We start from the raw sequence: 22,983 nt of genomic DNA, 5'->3' as shown, positions 1-22,983 counted from the left end.
TCAGAATTCTAGGATAATGTCCAGTTTTCCGTAGCAGTCTAGGAAACAAATATCTGTCATTTTGGTGCAGGAATTAGCACTGGATGTAAATTTTAACTCCTGAAGCGTCTCTGAAAAGTTGTTGGCCAGTTAGATCCTAATTCCTTTTGGCTACTAAAGTCAGCGATTACTGTTATCACTTTTTGAGATGTATGGTGCCTTTGAATGTTTTCTTGGAGGCTGTATTCTGCCCTCTCTCTTGGCGAGTGCTACTTTAATAGGTTCAAAAATGTACTGAAGAAGCAAGTGAGAAGAAATGAAAAGTGGAGTTACACATAAAAAGATTTCTTTTTGCCCTTCAGTATCCTCTGGAATAAAACGAGTTTCAAATGTCTTTCTAATTTATGATGTTGAGTTGAAGAAGGGAACCCTCTTTCCTTCAGGCGGATATAATGGCAAGATTAATGGTTTCATCATTTGGGTTTGTTTTTGTTTTTCCCTCCTAGGCTTCTTAGCCTCTTAGCGGGAATGAAGATTTATTTTCTCCTTGTGCTTGTAGTAATGATTTCTGCCTTGTACATACTCTAGTCAGTAAATATTTTACTTCAGCTCTTGGATTCTTTTTGTGAGGTTTTCCTTATATTTTCCAAATTATTTTGTTTGTGATCATTTTAGAAAGGGTTGAGGGCAAAAGTCCTGGGGAATTGCCTATTAAAAAAGTCCATTAATACAGATATAAAAATTGTTAGCTGAGAATTTGTTAAAAAATCAGTTCTGAACAATTTGTGTTTGCGTATGGGAGTATTCTTCAAAAAAAGGAAAACATAACACACACACACCAAAAAAACAAAAAAAAAAACCCCACAAATCACCACAAACAAACAAAGTACTTAAAGCCCAAGATTTTTAACTCAAAATTAATGAGGCATAATTTTAATTCTGTTTTAGAAACTGTGTTGCAGGATATTTTTTTAGTCTATATATTAGGTTAAGAGCATTACAGAAACAAAGCAAAACCCCGGGATCCCAAACTGTGGAAAATTATCTGTTACTGAACATGTATTCTTTCAGGAATTGTTTTTAAAATCTACCTCTATTTTTATATTTAAATAACCCAAACTAGCTGTGCTTAGATTTGTTTTACAAAGAACCATTAGTTCAGGCCTGTTAACTTCTGCCTATTTTACATATTTCTTGGGATACACTCAGTCATTTCTTCCATGTCAAGTGAAGAATTGTATACAACTGTCAGTTGATAAAAGGTCAAAACTTTAGAGTTCTTGATCCAGCAGCACTTAACTAGGAATGTTCTTTTATGAGCATTGTGTTTTGTTGTTCAAGTCATGTAGTCTGTACTGTAAATATAACGATTGCATCCCCACATCCATGTTCTGTTATTAGAGACCTTCCTGAAATTGAAACTCTATTATATGACATACTATATTTTACCTAATTATTACAGAAAATTTCTTCTGGCTTATGTTACGATTTTCATACCTTATGGCAGTTATTAATGTATTTATTGAAATGATGCATCTATTTGGAGAGTTACAGTTTAATCTGTTGATAGAATTAAGACAGCAAGAAACAGGAAGTCACTTGACAATGTGTATATATTCTTAGAAAAGGTCTGTGCATCTCTTAGGGAAGCACTTACACATTGGTGAATTTTCTGAGAGCTGGCTTTTGTGCTGAAGCTTGTAGCTTCATTTCTTTTAGGAAATTTCTAACTACATTCACAGAGCAATGATAGGATAAAAGTTATATCCAAATTATTCAGAAAGGTTTTTTCTGATTTCCCCTCCCCCCCTTTTTTTTCTTTTTTCTTTTTGTCTTCTCAGAGTTTTTGTGCAGCCTTACATCAGGAACTTAAAGAGTACTACCGACTTCTGTCTGTTTTACATTCTCAGGTAAGATAAGTGGTTCTTATTTAGCTTTCTTATTTTGATTTACATTATCTGAAAACTCCCTTAAAGGTATACCTAGAGAAAGATGCACAGTGGTTTCTATTGACAACTCTCTGTAACATACCAATGAGTATTTTTCTCATAGAAATCACTGTTATTTGTAATAATATTTGTAATAATAATACATTACATAAGCAGTTAATATGTCATTTAGAGATAGAGCAGTAGTTCATCTAGCCAAGTTTCTGACAGAGGATGGCATTTCTTACATTCATAATTGATGGAGCAGAAATCTTTAAAAAAGAAGTCAGCATTTTCAAGACTTTTGCTAGATTTTCCCAGAGGTGAGCTTGGTGACTTGTCAGTTTTATTTTAAAAAGTGATGGGGAAAAAAGTCTACTTTTTGGAAAGACTCTCTATTTACAAAACTGAACATTTAGTTACTTGGAAACATGTAGAAATTGTGTCTTGGAATTGAGTGCATGCTCCATTCTTGTATTTGGGAGATCATACAGGCTGCCAGCTTAGTTGTTGTTAACTGCGGTTCCAGTTAGCAGTTCTGGCATAGTAGTACATGACCATAAACTCATGAAAGGACTCAGTATTATCTTTCTCTCTGTGACCTTATATTATGTCTTCAGAGCTTCCCTGAAACATGATTCTGCCTTAGAGTCTCCCGGGTATATTGTGTGCTATTCCATAAGCTTTTCAGGTGTTCTCCTTGCAGACTGTTTTCACATTATTGGCCATTTAAAAATGAACTTCCATGATGATGCAAGGGTACTATCTCTTCCCTGAAGATAAAGGGCGGGTTTCTCTCTATATATCTCTTATCGTTGCCAATTTCCAAACAAATAAACTGAAAAAAGCAAACAAACAAAAACATGGACCCAGGAGCATCCAGAAGCTAATAAATGCAACTGTTTTTAAGGCTGAACTTTATGGGGATAATACTAATCTTAACTGGTATGTGCTACATGTGGAAGCATTAAGTGGATTGGTTATTGCATACAGGAAATAGAGCATCTTTTCTAAGAGTTTATCTGCTTGGACTGCTCTAGAAACTTGTTTCTGTATTCCTGGGTTGTGTTCTTATCCTGCTTACCTCAATGGTACTTGTATGAAAAGTACATTTACATGTCAGATGCAAATGTCTGGCTTTCCTTTTCTGTGGTATGTAAGATTCATGGTAGTCACATTGTGACAAATTTTTTCTTTTGTTGGTTTTTTTTCAATAGTATCAATTTCTTAATCTCACTATGTAGTTCATTTAAGTTCTGATGGCTTCTGGAGGAAGACTTTGAACAAAATTTATCACATGTTGAACTAAAATAAGCTGGCGGTGCAGGAATAAAAACTGCCTCTTACACCCTTCCTTTAGATGTTTTTCTTTACTTTTTTCTGAGCATCTCTTTGGCTAATATTTGCTGTCTTTCAGGATCTCTGCTCTCTTTTCCTTTGCTCTTCTTTTGTGACTGTCACCTTGCTTTCCTTAACCTTCTTGAACTTTTTGCACTGTTGGCCCTATTAAACTTGCACGTGAATCTGTCCTTTCATCTGCATTTGATTCTCTATTTCCACTTATGTGGCTCTTGGGTTTTAGCTCAATGATTTAATAAGAGAACATACAATACTGGGAATTTCAAGTAAAAAGCTAACTTCAGAACAAAAATTATGAAACATTAGTTCTGCTTCAGATTTGCCAGCTTTGTTCCTTGATATGTCTTTCTGTTTCTAATTTGATCAGTTGCAATTGGAAGATGATCAGGGTGTGAATTTGGGACTTGAGAGCAGTTTAACACTTCGCCGGCTTCTAGTCTGGACATACGATCCTAAAATAAGGTTAAAGACCCTTGCAGCGCTTGTTGATCACTGTCAAGGTCTGTTTAACATTAATTTAATATTTCTGGGGAAGTTATGTAGCTTTGAGTGGTTGTGCATGCCAAAGGCGGATATCAGTAATTACTGCTGTGGTCTTTTAGAAAATTTTAAGTAGGTAAGCCAGGGGGTTTTCTCTCTTTTAGCTTAAGCAAAAACCTGATGAATTATAGTGTTGTTTTGATACACTTAGACATTTTCGTTGTGTTTTGGTTGTTTGGGTTTTTTTTTTTTTAAAGTAGAACATGCTTGAGAAATCCTTCAGATTTTAAGCACACTTTTCATGCTGTTTTCAATTTTAGTCGTCTTTCAGAGAATGTTACACTGTTAAAACCCCCCACTAATACATTATGAAATGGTTGGCTTAGTCTCTTCACTGTGTATGAGTATTTTGCTGTTCCTCTCTAAATGATGGCATATAGGAGTCATTTGCAACCTGTCTGCACATTCAAATGAAACAACAAAACTTTACAAACCTGCCAGTACTGTATGGCTGCAAATGCTGAGAAATGGTGTTGGAATTGACCAAAACTTTGGCCAGTAACTGGCCTATAGGCTATGCTTCACTCTGAGGGTACTTCTCTGCTGTCTTTGAAAATAAATGGGGATAGTTGGTCTTTGTGAAAAGCATTCGTCATGGTTTAACCAGAAAAATCTTATATCTGTTTCACCTTGATTATTGGAATTGGTAACAATTTGGGGGGGGGGGGGGGGGGGGGGATAGGGAGAGATTGAGGGAGAAAGTCGGCTTGTCTTTTAAGACATTTTTGAAATTTCTTCTACCAAGAGACCAGAAATACATGTTTGTGTATATGTATGCACACAGAACATCTAAGAGAGGGTCAGGTACAGGAAAGAAGGAAAACGTACTAAGGCTCCTTTAAGCCTTATTCTGGTAGGGGAAGAAAATAAGGTTGAAGTCAACCATTGTGTGTGGTCTGATGCCTTGAAATTTTCATTCCTTCAAGCACTGTAAAGTAGGCAGAATATGGTGTCAGAAAACTCTGCTTGATACTTCAGTGCAATTAATAATTCGTGCCTTAAAACCTTGGAATTCCCTGTCAACATTAGAAAATATACTTTTCCTACATGTTAGAATTGCTGTTCAGCAAGCTATGAATAACGTATGACTAGCTAAAATCAGTGGCTGCTATATTTTAGTGTGATGTGTATATTCTTTCCTTCACACATTTCCTCTCCCCTATAATCTCACAGGGAGAAAAGGTGGTGAGCTAGCCTCAGCAGTCCATGCCTACACTAAAACAGGAGATCCCTACATGAGATCTCTGGTTCAGCACATTCTTGGCTTAGTATCCCATCCTGTACTGAATTTCCTTTATCGCTGGATTTATGATGGAGAGCTGGAGGATACGTACCATGAGGTAATGTATGTAATACAATAAATAGTTGAACTTTGTTCATTTGCTTTGTGGGAGTAAAATCTGTGGGAAGCCTAGATGAGAATTTGAAAAGTAGACTGTGATGGAAATGAATGGCATATGAGTAAGTAATATATACAACAACAGCATGACTTTCTTCATGGATACAGTCAGTGTGATATTTGGAGGTTTCAGTGGTGCAGTATCTTGTCTCAGTGAGTCATATCCTGTGTCTGTTTAGTAGAGGCAGAATGGTGGTCTAACAATAGATGCTTCTACAGAGAGAGAAAGTAATCTTTCTATCTTTTCTTGCTTAGTGTAACATCAGTAATGTATGCAGAGTTCTTTGTAAGTTCCTATAATGCAAGCCTTGTATTTGAAATAAAGTTAAGAATATTCTATTGTGACTACATACTGTTATCCTTGGCTTCATAAATGGCTTCAGTTTGTCAAATTGGGTAGAAAGAGGTTTACAGTTCCAGAGTTCCTCTGTAAACTCTGTAGAGTCACTTGTTATGACTTCTATAAGAGCAAGTTCTAGTAACTGTCCTTTTTCTTCCTAAAACTTTTTTTATGCCTCTTTAAGATCTTTGGATTATTTTTCCTGTCTCCAATCAGTACAGTCTTGTTAAAGGGACATTTTTTGGATCCAATAAGCGAAAGGATCATTTTTTAAAATTAATTGAGCCCTTCTGAGACACATCTGAATAACTTTATTTGAGTGTGAAATATGCTGTCTGCCTTCTGAAACTGCCTATCTGGGTCAAATTTATAATAAGTACAAATATCACCCACAGCTGATCTTTTAAGGTCAGCATTAGAGACTTGTGTGAATTGTCTACAAATCTCTGTGGCTAGAAGCATGGAACAGACTTTACTTGTTCGCCCAGCTGTTCCTCAGGTATGTGAGGTGGTCTCTTTTGGGGTTCTACATCATTCACTAGCTTTCAGCTTTGTTTAAAAATTTATATGTTCACTGTAAGAACATTCTTAATACTGAAGATCACTGTTGGGCATGGCTACAGTTTTCATACCATCTACAAGGTTTTTGAACAAAGACAATTGACTGTACTTAATGGAAACAGTATTTGGAGGCAGTGAAAAAAGTTCTTGTTGAAAAATGGGTATCTTGTTTGACAGGATGAGGACAGAATCAATACACACGTCGTTTTAACAAAACTAATAATGTATTTTTAGTTTCTTACTAATGAAAGTATTCTCTTGTGTGGACTTGAGAGACTTGAACATTTGATCACCAGTTTAATTGCAGGTTTTCTTGGTCTTGGGTTTGTTTCGGGTTTTTCTCTTCAATTCTGCAATTGTCCTTTCCAACCCTAACTATTCTATGATTCTATTCTATGATTCTATGTGTCCCTGCCCATGGCAGGGGGTTGGAACTGGATGATCTTTAAGGTCCTTTCCAGCCCAAACCAGTCCGTGATTCAGGCTGTAAATTCTGCATCTATAAAAGTAGAAGGAAATCCAGAGGGACCTGAGTAAAAATAGAACCAGTAAAATAAAATTAAATTGTATTCTGAGCTTTATCTCCTACGCTAACTGTATAACTTAACAAAATGCCATATGGTTCTGTATTTTTTAGGGGATGTTTTACAGCTAGTACACTTTACCCTGAGGTAGTCAAGGTTTCATAACATACAGAGAAGATTTTTGAGTACAGAAATTAAATACTAGGGGAGAGAGTTTACATTTTTGTTCTTAATATTTATTTAAATCTACAGTTTTTTGTAGCTTCAGATCCTACAGTTAAAACTGATCGGTTGTGGCATGACAAATACACTTTGAGGAAATCAATGATTCCTTCTTTTATTACAATGGAGCAGTCAAAAAAGGTATGAATTCAAAAGTAAATCTGATAATTTATTCACCCTGTGCTGCTGTTTCTGTTAAAAAATAATGGAGACCAAATTTAAAAATAAATAATAGTCTTAAGAATTTTAGAATTGTGTGCTGAGGAAGACTGGAAGACTATTTCTCCTTTCAGTTCCTTACCTGATAAATTTTGTTTAAGGAGATTTGAAGGGGGCTGGGAAGAGGTTTGTGTTTAAAACCACTCTGTGTTAGCATATGAGTCCTGAACTGCTGTGGTTGCCATTGTGAAGCTAAGAGCACAGAAAGATGGCAAAATGCCCTTTTTTGGTGATTGTGATTTTGGTGATTTGCTTTTTTGTTTGGTGGTTTGTTTGCTTTGTTGGGGATTTCTGTTTTGTTTTCCTTTATAGAAGTCACTTTTTTTTCAGGTCCTTTTAATAGGAAAATCCATAAACTTCTTGCATCAAGTTTGTCATGATCAAACTCCATCCACAAAGATGATTGCTGTGGCAAAATCTGCAGAGTCATCAAAAGATGGTAGAGTATCAGTGTTGGTCAGCTTCCTCCCTTTGAACTGAGCTCTCTACGATATGTGGTTTAGACTGTAAATTGACATTTTGGATAGTGAGGTGGAAAGGACTAGAAAAGTCCCACCTGCTGTAAAACATAGGTATTTTAATAGATACTTGTATTTTATGCATGTGCAATTTTCTTATTTTGATAGGTTTGCTGGGTGCTTGTTAATGTACTAGGTTTCTGAATGAAAACATTCAGGAAGCAGTCTGCCTTAAGCTGAGTGTTATTGAGAAAGCTGGGGTGGGAGTAGGGATGTTCTTGAGTGCTACAGTAAGAATTTGGTACTTGTTACTTCTCATCAAATATACTTCATTATTTGATACCATAATAGTACTGAATTAATTCTGCGATAAAAAAATACTAAATACCCAATTAGTTGCAAGTAAGAAAATAAAGAGTAAAAAGAGTCAGTACAAAAGCCTTTCTGTAAATACCCTCTACCACTATGATCTGTCCAAAGAAAATTGAATATGTGGAAGGTTAGTAAAATTATATCTTTTCTGTTACTCCTGTACTCAAATACGACTTTATTATATATAACTGTGAAGCTTGGTTTTGTGCATTGTCCCATGTCTGTTGCTTCCATCCACTGATTAACCTTGGGTTAGTTTTTATATTAACTCTTCACAGTATGGATTTTTAGCATGAGTGCCTCCATGAAAAATGTTCTAATAACAAAATCCCATTCATGTTTGCAAGAATTTTTCATCTAATAATTTGATTTTTGTACCAGGTACAGTGCTTGCCTGGTCAAAGACAAGCTTAAAGTGCAGAGAAGGGTCAGGATTAAGTGAATAAGAGCTATAAATGCATGTGAACCATCATCTCACCAGCCATTCCTGAAAAAGGCAAAAAACATTTTGCTATGCTTCTTCCACCACTTTACATAGTGGTTGTGGCCATGCTTTTCCACTATTTTTTTTAATTTGCACTTGTTTCTCTCCTTGATTGAACAGAAGATCTGCACAAATACAGATTCCCTGTTATGTAGGGAGTGAGAGCTTCAAAGCAAGTATGCGATCTTAAGTGCGGAGAATACCCATTTCAGACAGAAGTGTAGTTTTAGAAGTGGATGTTATCAACTATACCTGCAGTGTGCTGAAGACATGGGGAGCTTATGGTCTGCACCCTAAGTGCCTCACAGTATTGCACTGCCTTAATTCTGTGCAAAACTACACTTGTGTTCAGGGCGTTTTACCCATTCAATCCAGAAAGAACATTCTATGTCAGTGATGTTGGAAATACATACTGTCATCCTTGTTTGTGCCATCTGACAATATCCTGAGAGTCCATTCAGATAGTTATTTATGCTGACACAATGGAAGCTAGGATGCCAACCTGAATACTTTTCCTCATTTTAAATCAGAATGTTTTATGGGTTTGGCTGTGTTTTTTATTTCTTTATTTGCCTTGGAACCTTAATTTTCATGTTTCCCCAGTTTCCTTTTGAACTTCACAGGGTACTGAATGAGAGTTAGGAAAACTCAGGGAATGTCACTGAACCAGACGTTGTGAGGTTTCCCTCATTAAAGAATGACTTCCTTATTATAGCCACTGTTTATTTTTTCAATTTAAAAGTACTTTATTAATTGAGACTGAATCTCGCCAGAACAACATGAACCTTGGTTTTAATTAAAAAAAAAAAAATCAGTTGAAACTAATCCTGGAGCAGGCAGTACAATGTCTTATACTAATTTGGTACATGAATCTTCATTTTTTTACCTGTAGAGCAGTAGTTGTTCAGTTAAAAATCATTGAAAGTGGGAGTACATCCTTTAATGCTTAGGAAGGTTTGAGTCTTAATAGTTGTCAGTCCAGTATTTAGAGTTTTGCTCCATGTTGCCTGAAGAGGTCACACTTCCTGCTGTCTTGCAACCGTCTCATTGCAGTCCCTTTCTTGATAAGCTTGCAGTTGTAGAAAAGAGTGAAATACACTTCCTAGTAAGGGGCAGTGTCCTACTTTCTGCCCCCAAATTGCCATGTAATAAAGGTGAAGAAGAAAATGTCAGGATAACACAAGCATATTCCTGGCTTTCTCATTCTGACTTTTACTTGGGAATTAATTTCTGTTAAGTGTTCTTACTGATTCTTTGATTTCTGCACACACACACACTTAGAAGTAACTTTTAATTTAGATCCACCCCCTCCCCCAAAAAAAGCTTTTCCCTATGAGTTTAGAGCTCCTTCAAATTATTTGAGTCTGTAAATTGCAGTATTTCAGCAAGCGTAAAGAAAAAAAAAAATCACTTTCTGCGTAAAAATGATGAGATAATGTGAGCTCTTATTGGAAGGTACAAGAGCTGGGCAGAGATTAAAAGCAATAATGTTGATGTATGGGCTGCTTTAGACTTGCTTTTGCTTTGGTTATGTGTTCTGCTTTTGTATAATACAGTGGGTCAGAATAAATAACAATTTATTTTCTTGTATGTTTCAATTTCAAAGTTAGTTTGCCTCCGTTTTGGAAAAACTACTAATTTTGACTCTATTTTTTTTTTTCCTTTAGCTGCTGATTTGTTCACAGATCTGGAAAACGCATTTCAAGAGAAAATTGATGCAGCTTATTTTGAGACCAGCAAATACCTGCTGGATGTTCTCAATAAAAAATACAATTTACTGGAACATATGCAGGCCATGAGGCGATACTTACTACTTGGTCAAGGAGACTTTATCAGGCATTTAATGGATTTGCTCAAGTAAGAGAGTAGAAAGGGTAATTGTGTTAAATTTCTGTGCTTGCAAATGCACATGATCAGCACGGAAACTGTTTTGCTTTTGGAAGAGGACCCTTTAAGTATCTTATTATTCAGAGGTTTAATTGAACAACTTTTATATTCTATTTTGCATCTAAGTTCTTAGACCCTGAGGCTGAAACTATTCTTCCTTTTTGGTAGGAAGTATACATGGTACCATTTCACATTGTCTTGGAAAGTTGGACTAATATAGGTACCTTTGCACTGACCATGTGACAGCCTCACTGATGTTAGCACTTCTCTCACTCCTGTCAGCAAGTTTAAGCAGAAAAGTTCTGTTGCCTTTGGTGTCACTAGTTAACATTGGTGTGAATGTTAGGCTTTTATATTTTGGAGGTGTTTGGTCCAAAATATTGTGTCAACACCACTCAATGCATTTTTTTAAATTTAGTTGATGCCTCACCAGTCCCTTTTAAGCAGTCAGGTGCACCCACAGGTATCAGTTTCAGTTTTTGAAATATATTTGCAAGCTCACTGCTTTTACATGATGGTGCTACTGACCACGCTTAGTCCATCAAAAATGTCCTTTATAAAACCTTTCTTTGTCTAGAAAGCTTTGTAATAGACCTTCTATTAACTTGTTTGTGAATCAAAATATTGTCTGGTGACATGACTATGCTTTTTAAAGTGAAAATTACTGTGAAGCAGAATAGATTTGGATTGTGGAGTCAGTACTTTCCAGTACTGGTCATAGGGGAGAGTAGTAGTGCAGAGTACTTGAGTGTTGCAACTCTTTAGAAAGTTTAAGTTACCTAGAGGGTGCAAGTTTTTGTGATTCTGCCAACACTTCTAAGCCTGTGAGATGGCTATCAGCAATGAAATTAAATTATAGGTTTGAGGTATTGGTGCAGTCTGGCTCACTTTAGATATGAATGTGACTCAAATTACATAGTTGTGCTAGCAATCTTAGTAATTTCAGATTATTGGCATTAAATGAGGATAAAGTTACTCCTCGTGCTGATGTTCAGATGTATACCTGCATATTAATAGACATATTCTCCTCAAGTATTTTGGTCATTGATCTTCTTTGCGGTAAGACAAAGAGTAATACGAGAGGTTTTGAAAGTCTGTCAGAAAGTGTTTCACTGTGTGTTGCAGGTATTACCAAATTGTTGCTGCAAAATATCTCAGTAATGTGCCATAACTGTTTGTTTCATAACCACCAGGCCAGAGCTCGCACGACCAGCTACAACCTTATATCAGCATAATCTAACTGGAATCCTTGAAACAGCGGTGAGGGCAACTAATGCCCAGTTTGATAATCCTGAAATTCTCAAACGATTGGATGTTCGACTTCTGGAGGTCTGTTGCATGATGGTGACTCACCTGACCTCTTTGTGTGTATACATGCAGAATTCTATATGAAAATTTTCATATGTGTATATATTAAATACATTTTCCTCCTCCCTTTACACTGAAGTCTACTTTGAATTATGTAAACTTAATAAGTCTTTTCTTCTTTTCCCACTTCCTGCCTATTGTTTGTTCATATTTCAAGCTGTGGGTTTACAGCTGTTTCATTGGCAATACAACATTAAGTATTTGGGGTCTAACAGTAAGGGATGCTGGTGGACCCAGTTTGAGGCTCTGCAAACAGCTCATACTGCTGTTGCCTCTACAAGAATCTGGGGGTGGTCTCTGTCACCAGTAATTTACAAGGAGTGAAGCAATTTAAGTGCATTTTATGGAGAAGACCTCTGGTAAGAAACTTACGTTCATTAAAAAACTTCAGTCCCGTTGGGGGTTCACTGATAAACTGTAGCATCTAAAATAAGTCTATACCTTAGGCTGAGTCTTGCCTAAGAAATTTTCCTTCCCTTCATTTCCTTTACTGGCTTCAGTAGAAAAACATTGACATTACCACATCAGCATTTGAGTGACATGAATCCCACCCTTGTGTCAAACTTTGATTCATTTTTGCTTAACCTACTACTTTCAACAAGGATCTGTATCTCATATTGATATGGATCCTTGTTTTTTCATAGGCTGTGGAGGATGGAAGTGTAAGCAAGAGCTGGTTTTCAGCATTAGTATGCTCTCATTATACACTAAAATAGCTTATCTTTTTAATACAGGTGTCTCCAGGGGACACTGGATGGGATGTCTTCAGCTTGGACTATCATGTTGATGGGCCAATAGCAACGGTAATGTCATATACTGCTGTCTGTGAACATCTCAAATACTGAATTGAATTGCTAATTTTTAATATTTTTTTTCGATTGAAATAACTTTCTTTTATTCTGGAGTGTGCGATCAGAGAGACTTTTTTTTCATCTGGGATGCACCCACTGTATAAACAGTTGAGGTAAAAATCTCAATTCTTATAAATTAACCATGAGTGCTGAAAAGCTACATTTAAAACAATAATTACTGAAAATCAGTAATTCATTTGTTCCAGCAGAGATTTTAGCAAGTACTTAATAAATGGAGTGCTCCTCTTCTCCCATCATTACTATTTTGTAGCTACTAATTTGAGATAATTTGCAAGGAACTGAAGAATGTATTTGAGGAGAACCTATTTGTACTGTCTAAATTAAATTTGATAGGTAGTGTTCATTAGAACTACTGAAAAAATAACTGCACTATTGATCAGAATGCATTTAGCTTCTGTAAAGAACCTCTGTTTTTAAAAAAAAAGACATCAAAATGTGAGTCTGACCAGCAGAAGGAATTTTCATATGTAGTTCAGAAAGAGCGCAATGTTTAGGCTTTGTCACGTTCACCTCTTCTTACAGTTTCTGCAGTGCCCTGTGCTGGCTTGAATATTAGGTAACTCAGTTCAGCCCATGAGGGGGAATCTTTCCAAAAGCTCTGGGTTATACAGGGTTTTTGTTTTGTCAGTATTTACCATTAGACTGCATGGGTCAGATAAGATGAACTGTGATGAGGTTCTTGATCCTTCAGAATATACAATAAGTCTTAAATTTGTACTGGTATGTATTTTTATTTTTTTTTAATTTGTAGGTATTTACACGTGAGTGCATGAGCCACTATCTAAGAGTATTTAATTTCCTTTGGAGAGCAAAGCGAATGGAATATATTCTTACCGATATATGGAAAGGGCACATGTGCAATGCAAAGCTTCTGAAAAGTATACCAGGTGAGAGAGGCCCAAATGGATGACATACTTGTAAACTCGATTTAGATGACTACATCTTATTTCAAACTGTTAAGAGGGGGAGAAAAGATCTCTCGGGACAGATTAATTTTATGTTTTATTGTTCCTCTTGACTAACTGCTTAATGGCAGATGATGATGAAGATAAAATAACATTATTGTAAATAGAAGTTTCCTGTTCGTTCTACTTAGTCCTTGGTTGTGATTTTTTTGTAGCATTGAGGAGCTAGAACATCCCATTCTGGAAGAATACCCTTACTCTTCCATCACCTTTATTCATCTTCCTTGTTAATTTCCTATCTGTAACTTGTGTCTCCCTCTTTCTTGTGCTGGAATAAGTCTCACACATGCACACTTCTGCGTTTACTAGTTTTACCTTCATTCATTCCCTGTGCTTTTGTTTAGCTAAGAACAGAGGAGGCTAAGAAGAGAAACAGATGTTTGACAAGAAATAGGAAAGCTCTTAATTATAGTGGCTCTAGTGTATGTCTAATGGACTGGGACTTTTTGATCCTGTTTCTCAGCTGATAATACAAGTCATATTTGTGAGCATCTGTACTGGCTCACTCTTGATTTTTATTTTTACCTACTTACATTTCTCTCAGTGAAAAGAATAACTATCGGAGGTTATCTTTATGGCATAGTAATATTTACAAAGATATATTTATATATTTATAGTAAGGAACTGTTTGGTGGGTGAGAGTGGACACCTTGGCCTCAGAAATTCCCTGGGAAGCAAGCTTTCACAAAGTCTGCTCTAGTGTACAGGGATGATCTCTGGAGCTGTCATGATGCCTAGGTTTCCTCCTGCTTCTCCAAGATGGGATTTAGTTCGCTGTCATTTTCCTATGCCAAATAAGTGCCTGCTTGACTTGAAAACAATGGCCTATTACATTCTTGCTTTCTGTTCCTTTTGAGACTAACAACAGATTTTATTCTTACTTCCTGAGGGTCTTCAGGCTGGACCTGTCTCCCATTGATAGGGTTTTATTTGTTCCTTTGTTCTCAGGAGGAAGTTTGGATTTTCTCCTACCGCCTCTTGGAAGGCCTTTCTTATGTTTTGCCATAGAGCAGTATTCTGTAGGTTAAAGCTCAGTTACTTGTCACCTTTAGGCTTGGCTATGTTTAAAGTAACACATTCAAAATGCTGGCCAAGCTGTTATACCTGTTGTTGGCAGAAGGAGCTGAGCGTTGTATTTCTTGGTTTGTGCCTCTGACAAAAGAGAGTATATTTACAAAGACCTGTACTGCCTTCTGCCTGGAGGGACAGGAGCCCTTTTTGCTCACTGCCATGTCTAAGTTGGAAGCTGTGAGTAGAATTTTTTTCTGAAATAGATGGAGAGTCCACCCCAGCACCATTTATCGAAGAAGTAGTAGAACTTACTTTTATTTTTTCTCCTTCCCTCTAAAGTAGTACCTTGCCATTCCAGATACAAAGCACCAAATGGAAGACAGTATCTGACAGGAGGAAGCAGCTGCAGGGTCTTTTGTTTTTCAGCCACAAAGAGGTAGCATTGACTTTCAAGGGTAGCTTTATTCACAATTCCCAAAAAGTCTTAACAGCCAGGGATTTTAGTGCTTTAAAGGAGTACTTCTAGACAGCATTGCCAAGCTTGCTCTTTTCCTATCAGGGAGACGAAACACAGATGTATCCAACTTGCCAATGCTGAAGTATTTCTGTTGTTTAGCCAACCCTGGAGGTTAGTTTTACTGATCTTTTTTAAAGTAGATGCAACATAATGTGTTACGGATAGTTTTCCTGTGAAGGCATAAGAAATTAAGAACAGAGTATCCTGTAACATTTTTCAGATCATTAGATGGTCCTGTAACATCCCGAGATAGAAAAATGTAGAATTCCTTTTGTAGTAGTCTCGTATCTTATCTACAATGGCAAATTACTTTGGCAGGTTTTTAGAAATTATGTCTTCTGTCTGGATATCTTCCTGATTCCAGAAGGCTGAGTATCTTCATTCCAGAGAATTTTTCAAGTTGATAGTAATCTTGATATTACCCTTCCACGACAGTGGTCCCCTGTCTTACAGGTGAGCAGCTGATGCCATTAGTGATTTGCCTGTTGGTCTCTGTTGTGGATCAGGGAATTGAACCCAGACCACATGAGCCACAGATTACCTACTGCTGTCAGAACCACCCTCTCTTTTGGTCTCAGTATAGGCAAGTAGTGCAAAAATATACTCTATGTGTTTTAAAAGGCTGATGGTAAGAGGTGTGAGAGGCCCCAGAAGCAGCTACAAATCCGTGGCCTCAGATTTTCAACCAAAAGAGCACATGGGACGTTAACTGTATTTTGCTCTTGAGACTGAGAGGGTCTTTTACATTTGTGATACTCAGCAAGTTTCCAGCACTGAGTACACAGTTGGTGTCATCTTTGGCTCACATTTTCTAGGGCTAAACTGTGCAATGTTCTTTGCTCATCTATTACCAGCTAGTGTTGCTTCTACCATCCCAGATGAGTGGCTGTTTTATGGAAGTATTCTGTTTGGTAGAAAAAGATAGTTTGATGGCTCTTCCTGTCCTTGCTGTCTTTAACATGTCATCTCTTTGGATTTTTTGCAGAGCTTTCTGGGGTGCTGCATCAGTGTCACGTTCTGGCATCAGAAATGGTCCATTTCATTCATCAAATGCAGTATTACATTACATTTGAGGTATACTCTAGCCACCTAATCAGTTGCTTAAAAATTTAGTATTTTTGACATTCTTTATGTGTTGTGTGTCTTAAATTTCAAAGAGCTTCCTGTCTAGCAAATAAAAACAGACAAATCCTTAATCATTGCTCCAGGTGCTTGAATGTTCGTGGGATGAGCTCTGGAACAAGGTCCAACAAGCACAGGACTTGGATCACATCATAGCAGCTCATGAAGTTTTTCTAGACACAATCATAGCTCGATGCTTGCTGGATAGTGATTCCAGGGTAAGACTTCTCCTTTGCATTAGGCTGTATCTTTGTGATCTGGACTTACATGTTAGGAACCACCTTCTCTTATGTTACAGAAGCAAAGGGAAAAGTAAATTTTCTTTCTCAGGTAAAAGACCTTATTATGGTAGGCTCTGTACATAATCCCCAGCACAGACGCTGGTCATAAAACTTGTTGCAATGTGGGCCAGTTGCTTTTGGTCCTAAGAAGCTGTGTGCTCATGCAACAATTGACAGAGGGCTTTGCAAAACAGTGTCTAGCTGTGTGTAAAAAGATTTAATTTACTCATGTTCTGAGGAATGTAGTAAATTAGAACACTTTTGCTGTACAACTGTTTCATTGTTTTGTTGCTTAACTGTGTCACAGGTACTTCTCAACCAGCTTCGAGCTGTTTTTGATCAGATCATAGAGCTCCAGAATGCCCAAGATGCAATGTACAGAGCTGCTTTGGAGGAGTTGCAGCTGAGGTTGCAATTTGAAGAGAGGAAAAAACAGCGTGAGCTTGAGGTACAGTAAGAATATTACTAAAACATGAAAATTAATTGAGGCAGATACACTTGTCTTTTGATATATGGAAGATTTTAGGTATCATGTAGAGGTACAGCACAAATTGAGATGTTATTGGAACAAATGTTAAAGTCATCAGCAATAGCTAGCAATTTCAAACAAAACTGCTGAATGGTGTTTTTCATTTCTCTCTTGCCCAAAACCTCTAGGTTAGTAGATTCTCTAGGGAGCTTTGGAGGATGAGAAATCTAGGGCTCTTTAGGAGAAGGAAATAGAAGAGTTTTTAATATTCAGAACCCTTTTGCGAAAAATGCCATAGCTCCATGCCTGCCTTCCTACTGTCAGCCTGTGGGACAGGCAGTGCTGCTTTGAGACTCTCCTGCTTGCTTACCTCAGATTCCTTTCTTGTGCTATACCAACCACCGAGGGGACTGATAGTTTCAATATTAGAGGCTCCATGTTTGGCTTCCTATGACAGTGGATGGTTTGTATAAACATGATTCAATTGGGTAGAAATTGGCCCAATTAGCAATTTTTATCATGTGACACTTGATCTCTTAACTTATTTGTTCTCTCTACAGGGAAAGTGGGGTGTAACTGCATCAGAAGATGAAGAAGAGAACAGGAGGATGAAAGAATTTCAAGACTCAATACCCAAAATGTGCTCACAGCTGCGAATACTCACTCACTTTTACCAGGTGCCCCTTAGATTTTTTTTTTAATATGGATGATGAGCTTTGATATATAGAAATAAAATACTGAGTAGGTGCAATTTCTGTATTCGTGTGTGCAGCTTGTTGTTCTTGATTCTTAATTTTTTGCTTCTTTACTTAGAAGCCGGTATTTACTGTTCCTCAGTAGACAGTAAGTTTTTCGATCATGTATGTTCCCATGATGAAGGGGAATAGTCTCTTCACATAACATCTCCTTCAGCAGTAGAAGTAATAGCTATCTTATGGTGTAATCTGAAAAAAAAAGAAGAATCCTTCTGCATTCCATTTTTTTTTCACATCTTTGTAAGTCACTGCTATGAAAGACTACAGAAAGGGTCCTTATTAAGGGCTTAACACTTAATTTTAAGTGCCCTGAGATGGGTAAACTGTTTGGGCAAGCATGCACAGGCTGTCTTCTTCAATGGTTATTATTCTGTCTTTTTCTTAATGTGTTATATCTAATTCTAAAAGCTCACATTCACCAGAAAAAAATCAGCTGTTAGATTTCAGGGAAGTGTAGATTCTGAGCTTTGATGCAACAACTTCAAATCTGGGAGGAATTTGCTCCTGGCTCCAAGTATTGCAGTTCTCCCTTCCAGAGGAATATGGAGCCAAATTAAGTGCAGGTTGTAGTTTTTGTACCCTACAGGATTGCCACAGGTTGTTAATGTAGCTTTTGCCTGATTGAACTTATTCTTGCTGGACCCTACTTTTTGCGGTTTTCATGCATTTTCCATGAAGGACTTCCCAGGCTATCCTTGGTCATCCTTAGAAGTAATGGAGTGCTCTAGTTATGCTATGTTCATGTTAGTATTTAGTGGAGACGAGGAATGAGCTCTTTAAGTGTGTCTTCCCATGCTCCCAGAGTCCTCTTCGTTCCTGCATGCTGTCGAACTTCTGCAGCTGCTTGGCTAGAACCAAACAGGAAGATGGGCTCCAAAAGCATGCCTTCCACATGCTGAGTGCAAGTTTCACTTAAGAACCGCTCCAAATGCATAGAGTCTAGCTATTGGGTCTGTAGCACTGACTGCCCTAATTGGCAGATACTCTGCTGTGCTGGGATGCTGCTTGCTGCTGTACAACCTACATTAAATACTTTATTTGTAAAGTGAACAGTGGTCTAATGCTGATCTGGCCTGCATTTGAGATGCAACATGGACACAAGGTGAAGTCTCTTCAGGTCTGGGGTCCTGAATGGTGGAGCTGCCCTGGGAGGGCCGGGACAGCAGCAGCTCCCCTGCAGGCACCTTCAGTGAGATGGAAGGCGCCAGCAGGGCACAGCAGGGGTGGTTTAAAAGACAGAGCTGTTTGCGCTGGAGAGTGATGAGCACAGCAGATATTTGAAGGTAGCAAAGCTCTGGGATTTTGCAGAAAGAATGAACCCATGATAACTAGTTTGCTAACAGTTGGGTATAAATGTTTGTGCTTGCCCTTTCTGGATTCCCTCTGCTCATTGCCAGGCCTGGGCACTACCTGGCATCCCTGTGCAAAACACAGCAGTGATATCTCTTTGGTTTTTCTTTCTCCTTCAGGGAATCGTCCAACAGTTCTTGGTCCTGCTGACAACCAGTTCCGATGAAAGCCTTCGGTTTCTTAGCTTTAGATTGGACTTCAATGAACATTATAAAGCAAGAGAACCAAGGCTTCGTGTATCGCTGGGCACTAGAAGCAGACGAAGCTCCCATATGTGAAACAACTGAGAAGGACTGCACCTCGGTATCCGAAGGATGTTGAACCTCTTGTTGGACAAGGCAATCAGTGTTGACATAGTACCACCAAATTGTGTGTCATCAGTGTCTACCATTTCTGTAGGCAACATGTTTTTTGGTCAATGTGATTGTGTGACACTGTATAGCAGAAAGCAAAAAAAGTAGGGTTTTTTCTACACAGACATTTCTAGAATTACCAGACAAAACGGGCTGATAACACCTCTTCCAACCAACTTCTTAAACCATCCTTTAAAAAAGTTGCCAATTTAAGTTGAAGCTTTCTGATCTCTCTCCACGGTAACTTATATCTGTGTCAAGGAAATCACATCTTTTGTTTATAGAAAGCACCCTTTCCTTTTTTAACAAGAAAATAAGAAGGTTATTTTTTCTATATGTACTTGTTCTACTTGAAGAGAGCTTTTGTTAAAGCCAGCAGACGAGGACCCAAACCTAATGTCCCTGTTAAGAAGCTATACAGCATTTCTTTATGCTGATTTTTTTTGTGTTGTGATGTGTTTGATTGTGTGAGAAACTTTGTATCAGGAGACATAAACTTCTATTTAATTTTTTGTTGTTTTCAAACTTAACAAACTGAAATGAAAAAATCTAGTAGGGAAATTCTATGGTTACTGTACAGGAGAAAGCTATAGAAGCAGAGCAGGAGTGTATTTGTTGCACATAAGATCTAAAAAATGAAGCTAAAGCCTCAGTACTGTTAAAGGAAGGTGTTGTTTGAGATTGAATTGAATGGAATAATTGATGTTCAGAGTAGGATGTGTAGAAGCAAACTGACTTGGCTGATGTTGACTTCATTCTTTTCCCTTCCCTATTTTTTCATTGTAAATATTTATATATTGCTGTCCAGATGTTGGGGAGAGGGGGGTTCTTCTTTTGCAAAGTTGTCATTATATCAGGTCATTTATTATGTTCCACAAGTGCAAGCTTAGAAAAATAAAAACACAATTATCTTTCAAACAATTATTTTGCTTTTCGTAACTGAAAGATTATGATTTTTTCCACAGGGTAAGAAAGGAGAAGCTTCTGGTTATTGTTTTACAAATCCCTACTCATTATACGGTCTTTATATTAGTCTTATGTATACTTAGGGTTGTATGAAATTCATTGATTAACAGTTACCCTCAGATCAACCATGTCTGTGGCCTCTTTTGCCCTTACTCTGCTTGAACCCCCAGGAAGCAGAGGCGCCTCCCAAGCCATGCAGGTGAAGCTGCTCTCAGCTGTGACGGAAGTGAACTCTCATCGTGGGGACAATGCACCCACTTGCAGCTCTGGACTAGCAGGTTTGCCCTCTGGACATGAGGATTCCTGTTACTGTGCAGGCCTTCGGGTGCTTGCTTTTGTTAAATAAAACACATAAGGTTTTTAACCCAGTGCTCTTCAAGGACCTGCTGGTGCAGCTACCTTCATGGGGGTACTTGCAAGCAGCTTTTCAGTTGTAATAAAATATGCTGAAGCCAGCGGTACACTGTGTGCTGAAGGAGAGATGAGGGATGCCGAGATTGGCATCACAAGGTCACAAATCACTTGACAGGTGGGAGTATTCTGGTTTTGTGGGTGTGGTGAGAGCATATTGTTCTTGTAAAGTCTGAAAGAACTACAAAGCTTATATGATTGGGTTTTGGCCAGAACTGTTGGAAAAAAACCCCTACCTGCAGGAGCATTCTTTTGGCCATTGACTTGAGACATGTTACATGATCCCATGTATTATCAGACAATCCACAGGCAGAGAGGTAGCATCCAGTGTCAGAGCTATTTCCAAGTTCTAGGACAAGTTACAGAGGAAGGTTTAGTTCTTTTGGTGATAAAATGAATCCACCAGTACACAGGAAGCCTGTAGTAGTGCCTGTGCTAGGAAAAACCAGTTTGAGGTGATTCCACAGAAACTCATCAGTATGGGAAGAGTCCTCACTGCTGCAGGAGTTGCTCTGTGACTGCCAAGCTAAAGGGGATATTCTGAATGAAGGACACAGAATACCTGAACCTGAAGGGACCTGCCACTGTCCTTGGTGCTCCTCACCTCGTGAAGACCAGTGTTTTATCCCTTAACCCAACAGGTGTCATGTTTGTTTCAATCTGCATGAGTTTTGTAGCTTCTGGTCCTACAGGTAAAATTGATGAGTTGTGGTGTAGCAAGCATAGCTTGAGGAAGCCAGCGCCCTCTTATCAATTAGGATTGAACATTGAAAAATACATACCGACAAAAAGGTGTATCTTTGTGATTGTCTGTTGGCTCTATACTTTTAGAACCGGATTCTCAGCAAGAGAGTGGATCCAAAGTTGAGCAATGGATACTTTAAATCTTCCTTTGGGCTTTGAAATAATTTACAGCAATGTCATACTAAATTATGTGAGAGCACCAACACATCAGAGCAGAAAATTATTACTTGAATCATCAATAAATATTTGAAAGGTGATTTTAAATCACCTTTCACTGTCCAACTCTGCAGTGGCAGTGCATGGAAATTGTTCCTGAGATCTCCAGTTTCTCAGGCACTGGCATCCATTCTCTCTTTCTTGGAGATAGCTTTTCCTGCACCTGGAGAACAGCCATTACCCCTCTCAGACCCTCTCAACTGTCAGGCTGCGGGGAAGGTTCTGAATCCCTGGCATGAAGTAACTGGACCAGCTCTGCTGAAAGAACCCCTGGAAGTGGATGGAAGCAGTGATCTCATCTTCTATTTTTTATGTCCATTTCAGCCATTTTTCGTTTTTCCTTTCATGGATTTATGCTTTACCTTCACCTGCATCTGGGTCTTCCCTCTTTGGGGCACTGTTAGCATTACCTAGAGCTGCTTCTCTGCAACCCAAGGCATGGCTCTCATGAAAGACTTCAATATGGAGGACACTGACTTTATAAAGCTCTTGCAACAAAAGCACCAACAGAGCTGCCCACAGTTACCTGCACTCCAGGGTGCTGTCCCCAGAAACACTTCACTGCACAGAGCAGCCATCCAGCAAAGAATGCTGGGAAAACCAACTCACACTTTTCTCATCTTCAGCAGTGATTTAATCAGATGACCCAGAGGCAATTTTGGAAGGAGAATGGGGGGGAAATAGTGGGGTAAGCAGATTAAAAGGGACAGTTGTGCAAACAGGGTGCTGCTCAGTATGTTTTCTAGCCTTGCCCTTCACCTGATGAGTACAGCCTGTCCTGTCTTACTAAATTCCTTTGCCTTTTCCTGGGTAGAATGGGTGTCTGAGTGCAGCTGCTCAAGTGGGATCACAGATGGGAGTTGTGCCTGCAGTGCCAGCAATTGCAGACACCAGTGAAAGGACGAGTGCATCTGGAGGTGAGAGATCCAAGGGTCAGCTGCTGACTGGGCTGTGTGTATCTAAGCCCAGCTACTGGAGACATCCACATTTGTACCATGAGCCTTGCATAACATAGTGTATTCAAGGAGCTGGTGATGTTGGACAGGCATGTCTGCTCTGCTGGTCCTCATATCTGAGTCTTGAGCAGCCTGAATGTCAGCATGAACAGCTGCTGTATGGGAATATGATGTAGTGCTCTGTGCCAGCCCATCCTGTGTGCCAGGGCATGAGAAGAAGGAAACCCTCCAAGGATGGGACCTGTGCAGTACAGCATGGGAAAATCCATTCAGATTCCATCCCGTGCTCCACAAAAGCAGGGTATTCAACATCTGAATGATATAAGGTTTGCTACTGGTATTCATTTTCTTATCC

General features: G+C 38.4%; 1 protein-coding gene across 1 annotated transcript in view; it reads left to right on the top strand.

Annotated features, from left to right (window-relative positions):
- TUBGCP3 (tubulin gamma complex component 3) overlaps positions 1-20,253 on the top strand; it is a 53,876-nt gene extending 33,623 nt beyond the window's left edge. Inside the window, exons 9-22 of the mRNA XM_034060034.1 lie at positions 1,821-1,889; positions 3,634-3,766; positions 4,980-5,146; positions 6,883-6,993; positions 7,402-7,510; positions 10,053-10,242; positions 11,466-11,601; positions 12,375-12,443; positions 13,264-13,399; positions 15,991-16,079; positions 16,214-16,345; positions 16,716-16,856; positions 17,438-17,554; positions 19,102-20,253. Of these exons, the coding sequence (XP_033915925.1) occupies positions 1,821-1,889; positions 3,634-3,766; positions 4,980-5,146; positions 6,883-6,993; positions 7,402-7,510; positions 10,053-10,242; positions 11,466-11,601; positions 12,375-12,443; positions 13,264-13,399; positions 15,991-16,079; positions 16,214-16,345; positions 16,716-16,856; positions 17,438-17,554; positions 19,102-19,260 (1,758 nt within the window). The 3' untranslated portion in view covers positions 19,261-20,253. The remainder of the gene's footprint in view (positions 1-1,820; positions 1,890-3,633; positions 3,767-4,979; positions 5,147-6,882; positions 6,994-7,401; positions 7,511-10,052; positions 10,243-11,465; positions 11,602-12,374; positions 12,444-13,263; positions 13,400-15,990; positions 16,080-16,213; positions 16,346-16,715; positions 16,857-17,437; positions 17,555-19,101) is intronic.
- Positions 20,254-22,983: the final 2,730 nt, after the last annotated feature.

The sequence above is a fragment of the Melopsittacus undulatus genome, chromosome 2 (assembly GCF_012275295.1).
Source record: "Melopsittacus undulatus isolate bMelUnd1 chromosome 2, bMelUnd1.mat.Z, whole genome shotgun sequence".
Taxonomy (NCBI): domain Eukaryota; kingdom Metazoa; phylum Chordata; class Aves; order Psittaciformes; family Psittaculidae; genus Melopsittacus; species Melopsittacus undulatus.
The sequence above is the reverse complement of the archived record's forward strand: the minus strand, read 5'-3'. Positions and strand labels throughout refer to the sequence as shown.